At 39.0% G+C, this 5,559-nt stretch overlaps 1 protein-coding gene across 1 annotated transcript; it reads left to right on the top strand.

Annotated features, from left to right (window-relative positions):
- The first annotated feature begins 718 nt into the window (after positions 1–718).
- Positions 719–2,252, top strand: LOC104427450 (probable mediator of RNA polymerase II transcription subunit 26b). Its single transcript, XM_039300353.1, has 5 exons — positions 719–1,057; positions 1,418–1,503; positions 1,646–1,698; positions 1,785–2,085; positions 2,165–2,252. Exons 1-5 carry the CDS (start codon positions 719–721, stop codon positions 2,187–2,189), a joined length of 804 nt encoding a protein of 267 aa, XP_039156287.1. The 3' UTR covers positions 2,190–2,252.
- The last annotated feature ends 3,307 nt before the right edge of the window (positions 2,253–5,559 follow it).

The following is a 5,559-nucleotide window of genomic DNA, read 5'->3' as shown; positions in this document are numbered from 1 at the left end:
AACTTCCGTTACGTCAATGACTCGAAATTTGGTCATGTTCTAACAACTCATCTAGTTTTGAAGTATTATAAAACTATCAACAATTTGCTTACAACTTTTACATATGACTTCTCGTAACTTGTAGACGGTTACAACTACATTGGAAAAGTGAGAACAAGTAAGTTGATTACTAATAAGTTTTCCCAGATCAAAAATTTAAATTTTTCAAAAAAATCAGATTCGAGCAACTTTTCATTTAATTTAAACCTCATTGACAGTAATTACAGCAATCCATGGTCCATACCCTCTTTCTTGAATTCGTTAAATGGGTTAGCAAAAGTGGTCGGATGGATTGCGGTTGCATCTCATTGGATAGCAGAAGAAGAGACAAAGTTCTGATCTCAGACGACCGGAATTATAATCCTTGAAATCCAACGGTCGGTCGGGACCTTTAATGCCTTAATAAGGAGGTCGCATTTGGCCTCAACTTATGTTACATCGACTTAAAAATCAATTTCTGGTATGAAAGATACTTAACACAACATTACATTCACACGGAGTACTTCGGCTACAAGCTACTCCGTTCCAACATCTCTCCAGGTTAGTAACTATTTTCTTACTGATTCCGATGATACTTCCGCTGATTCAAAACTGTTATTTCATTATGATCGATTCAGTTGATAGCAGTTTCTTGACGTTCCTTGTGCTCTAAGCGATTTCCTCTTCAGTCGTTTCTGTGATGGGGGAGTCGCTCGATGACTGGAGAGAATTCTTCAGGACGACGGTGACCGACGTCTTTGAGTTCATAGACAAGGCCATCACAATCGCCGCGCTTGATTGCCCCCAAGATTTTCTGTCTCAAAGAGGCCGTATCGCGGAGCAGCTGTTCTCATGCGGGACAGCTCGAGATGGAGGTGACTCTGCAGCCGAGAGTAAAGAAAGCAAGGCGAACGGTGACACAGGTAATGCTGCGAGCAGTGTGGGCAGCATAAAGTACGGTGATGGAGAAGCCGAGTCATTCGGCAACGATATCGAAGAGGCCTCTCTAGTTGTCTGTGAAGTTCTAAGGATCAAGCAGGTTTTGGACAATAGCCGACATGAGGTCAATGTCCTAACTCTGAATCTCGTCCATGCATGGCGTATTTCTGTTTCTCGTCCATTCTTTACCCATTGTTTTCGGATGTCAATGGTTCTTGGAGATAAGTTTGTGGATATGACGTCAAAAATGGCTTCTTGAGATCTTCTGGAGAGCATGCAATCTAACTTAGTATCCTTTCTTGGTATAACATTCTGAGTCCGCGCTGCTTGAGTCGTTGAGAAGACTCCGGTCTATGACTATTACTATAAATACATTGAAGGTTCGATTGAAATTCTATAGGGAGTGGTACATGCTTTCTGCATCAACACTTGGTAATTTAATTTGTCCAATTTCTCACAGAAAACTAAGATCGGGATAAGTGTCAACAGTCTCCGAAGGAACTGCGGATCGAAGCTGATTGCTCAGCTTGCCCACGACAATACTATGTACGGAGTGAAACGCCTGTTTTTTGCATAGTTTCTGGTTTATAGCATAGGTTAAGGTCATTTCCATAGAATTTGCCTGTCGAACTTGGTCCTGCAAGAGCACGATGGTTTCATACTAACTGCTCGATTCTTTTCTTCGCAGGAGATGGAAGGCTATGGTCAAAGAGATATGCCGCAGCACAGAGGATGTTGCTGGTATTAATTTACTGCAGAAACATCCTTGCTCTTTCAGCCCCCATGCGCCAAGATTTTTTTAACCTTGTGCTTGAATTCTTTTATAGATCCTTGCAATGTCGGAGACAGAACGACATCTTCCATCAAGAACCAGAAGAACATCAGGAAACCAGGACAAGAACAGTACGACTTCAGCCAGGCAGGTTCATTAGCTGACAGGAACCGGAGGCTGAATGTGAACCAGCACCGAGGCACTGTGAAGCCCAATATGTCCTCAAACGCTGACCTGAGAACATTCCCCCAAGCGAGATTGCGTCGTGGAAGTTTGAGAAGGAGAGAATGCTTCGGTCACAAAAATCGAATGAATCTGTCACAGGGGGCAAAATACCACTTGCCGGTCGACAGAATGTAAGTAGAATAACAAATTTGATTTCCAAGTATCCTTTCAACCGAAAGAAATGACTTGTTCATTTGGTTCATTCGAAAGATCAAATGCTCCAACAAAGTCGTAGCAGAGGTGGGGTTTGAATCCAGCGAGAGGAAGACACAAGAACTTCATCGAAAAGCAGAAACAGGTTATTAGATTGATTTCATACTATATAGTCAGCTGTTTCTTGGACCGATTACACAGCAAGCACTAATTTCGTCATTTCTTTTTGACAGACAAAAGGCGTCGGACGGTGCGGGTATTGGATCTATGTGATCTCCCAAAGATGGCAACGAGTCTTAAGGCTCCGTGCGCAACAACTAGGAAAGCTCATCGGCAGAGGGTGCTTTCGCAGAGCCTGGTATCATCCTTCTGAAGACCAAAAGTACAGAGCCAACAATTTTGCACAGAGAGGCCAAAGTTACTGGACTGGTAATCAAGCAAGAGTTCTATAGTTTATAGTTTTCTTCTTAGTTGAAGCCAATTAAAAGCTCTGGGAGCTAATCAATAGAGTCCTGTTCTAGGAGGTAATGTTGATGTGTTTGCCGGAAATTGTATCTAGCAACCTGTCATCAAGACTTTAATTTCTCAGCTATAAGAACCTAGTTTGCTTTTACAGCTTGGCTGTCTCACGTTCTCCTACTACGAATTGCTTCAATGGCCATAAGAAATGGATGACTAATGAATCGGATGTGCTTTGTGTCTCCAGAATTTAGCTCGTTAAATTCAATTATAACATGGGAGACGACCGCTTTCTCTGAATGAGGTTAAAATTAGTTTGGCATGTAATTTAGTTGTTGTAAATAATTTCCCTATAAATCGTATCACATTTGAACATCCTTTTGTTTTCTCCAATTCCTTTCGAAGTACATTTATCAAAAATCGCAAACTATTCTCAAAACCCAATTTATTACAGGTAAAATACAAGGCAAGAATCTAGTTCAAGTCTTTTCTCATGCAAAACTATCCACTAAGTTGCTTGATTTAACGAAACAACCTCAAGTTAAATGAGCTCTTCCATTGGAAAATAATGGTCTAGGTCTCACATTATAAGTTGCTCGATTTGACAAAACAGAAAATGGTCCACGTCTCACATTAGAATGGAGAGTGCAGAGACTTGGAAAATGCATTCATCATAACCAGCAACCAAAATAACCATATCTACCCGAGCATCGGCTTCTATTGCCCCTACTAGGCGGCTTTTCTTATCATTGTATATAGAGGCGAGGCTAGAATAGAGATGTATATGTGGGCCTCCAAAACTCAACCCATGTCTCTTATACAACAAGCCCAAGCCCAACCCTTTTCTTTATTTCATCTTGGCGCAAGAAGACACCAACGAGAGAGAGAGAGAGAGAGAGCACTCGAGGGAAGAGAGAAAAAGGAGGAAAAGGAAAAAGTTCTCACACGTGATTGAACCCAAATTAACACCGTTTTGCAATGCTGGGTAAATAATCAAAGGCTCTAATTGTCTAAGAAAAGGAATCATCGAAATTAGAGCTTGAAGTTCAATTTTAGGTTAATTCTAAATTGTTGCATTCGATTGAAGAGTTTTCAAGCAACGTATATATATAGAAATGATAGTTTAGCATGTTGTAAAGTTATAACATTTTATAGATCTCAATTTGAGTTGACAGTTTGCTCTGAATAAAATTTTCAAGTTACTTGCATGTTTTGGACAGAATGCGAACAATAACCTTGGGTTGAATTGCAACTATTTCCAGTTAGGTTTAGGGGTAGCCAAGTTGGGGTTCTTGTAATATATCGAAACGACTTGAGTTATGTTTATGGCGTAAATAAGTTTAACGTGTGAGCTATGCATAGGGGACAATGTAGGTTTCCACCATGGGTGAACTTTTTGTTGGCATGTAGGTGTCGTTTTATCGACAAATAGGTGTAGTGTAGTTGAATCATTCATTAGGTACATAGGTCATTTGATATTATTTTTCAATTAATTGCTAAAAATTCGAATGCGTTGGCTCGAATAACTACAAGTTGGTTTTCAGCTTTCCCAAATAAGTGATACTATTTCTTCTTTATGTTTGCAAATTCACATTTTGAAAAACAAAGATATGAATTAGATATGTTATGAGTGAAGAAATAACATATTTTGTTGCATAACTGTCTTTTTGTTTGTTTGAAATGAAAAAGTTATCTTTTGACTTTAGTTTGAATTAATTGCCGGTAAATGGTTTGTAAAACCTTCATGAAATAATCAAGAAAAGTCCATTGTATAGCAATGTGATTTTTGAAAGGACTTTGATATATATATATATATCGAATGGTGAAAAGTTGTGATTTTGTTATTAAACCTGAGTTGTGAGATGGTTCTAGTTTTGGTCGTGGAATTAATGAAGTTTGAGATTGATGGATTATGTTCCATATCTTTGTGAACCTATTGAGGCATTTGTGGATATGTGCTTACTAGTCTAAGATATCCTTATAGGCCGAGCCACCGACTAATGATCGATAGGATCTAACTAAGGAAGAATCTTGGTCACATTGTTACGAACGTTATGCGTGATCATAACTAGATACTTTAGCATGTGTTTGGTCAATGGAATTAATCATTGATGTATGTTTTGATGAGAATGATCAATAAACTAGAGCATTGGTGTTTGCTTTGTTATTACCTTGAATATTTATGCTATGAACAATTTATGTTAAAGTAATAAATATTGCATTTTGGTATTGAAGATTTCTTAAATTCCGGATTCGGCAAAAGTGAGTTACGTTTGTATTTTAAATGTGCATAGTGATTGTTCATTTTGGTCGTGGTAGCTCATTCCTTCCATCTTACTTGTTATTAAGGTTCTTTAGTGAACTGCAAGTAGTGTGACAGCATTTTTCATGGGGACTATTGGGAGTTGATTGTTGAGTTTGATTTGAGGTTGCGTCCTTTAGGAGTTGATTTTTGAGTTTGATTTGAGGTTGCATTCTTTGGGAGGGAGGATGGCCGTGTCATTCCCCCAAATCTGGTGGGAATTAGGGTGTGACAAGAGATTTGTCATCAATGAAACTAGAGAGAAGCTCTGAATTTGTGTTTGTATTTCTGAGTGAATCCAGATGAAGGGATCTCTATTTATAATTTTATACAAGAAAAGATCCTTAGAAACTTCAAGATTCACCCGGTTAACTTGGAGAATTCATTGCAACATTTTTCTGTGAAAACTGGATCGTTACACATGAACATACCTCATTGGTTGGCTTCAGAACTGTTCTCTGTTTTTTTTTTTTTTTTTGTGGGCAAGGGAAAATCTTTCTTTCCGGAATAGTCCGGTCGTCTAACCTGAGAACCATTACTGCACGAAACTGACTTGCTTTTGTATTTCCTGGTCCTGTGAAGGGAACAAAAAGTGATGAAGAGTGGACAGAGTTTAACATGCCGGTGTATTTTGCATCTCCTGCAGAAGTACAAGGATCAGGGAGGGGAATGGTTCATTTTGTGTGGAGAA

Source organism: Eucalyptus grandis, chromosome 1 (genome assembly GCF_016545825.1).
Source record: "Eucalyptus grandis isolate ANBG69807.140 chromosome 1, ASM1654582v1, whole genome shotgun sequence".
NCBI classification, from domain to species: Eukaryota; Viridiplantae; Streptophyta; class Magnoliopsida; order Myrtales; family Myrtaceae; genus Eucalyptus; species Eucalyptus grandis.
This window is presented reverse-complemented; position numbering and strand designations above follow the sequence as displayed.

What these genes read in the sequence shown, in the direction of transcription:
- LOC104427450 (XM_039300353.1), top strand. Translation starts at nt 719, where the DNA reads ATGGGGGAGTCGCTCGATGACTGGAGAGAATTCTTCAGGACGACGGTG. An exon ending in AAGTTCTAAGGATCAAGCAG is followed by an intron (nt 1,058 to 1,417) that starts GTTTTGGACAAT and finishes AATTTCTCACAG; the next exon opens with AAAACTAAGATCGGGATAAG. An exon ending in CAGCACAGAGGATGTTGCTG is followed by an intron (nt 1,699 to 1,784) that starts GTATTAATTTAC and finishes ATTCTTTTATAG; the next exon opens with ATCCTTGCAATGTCGGAGAC.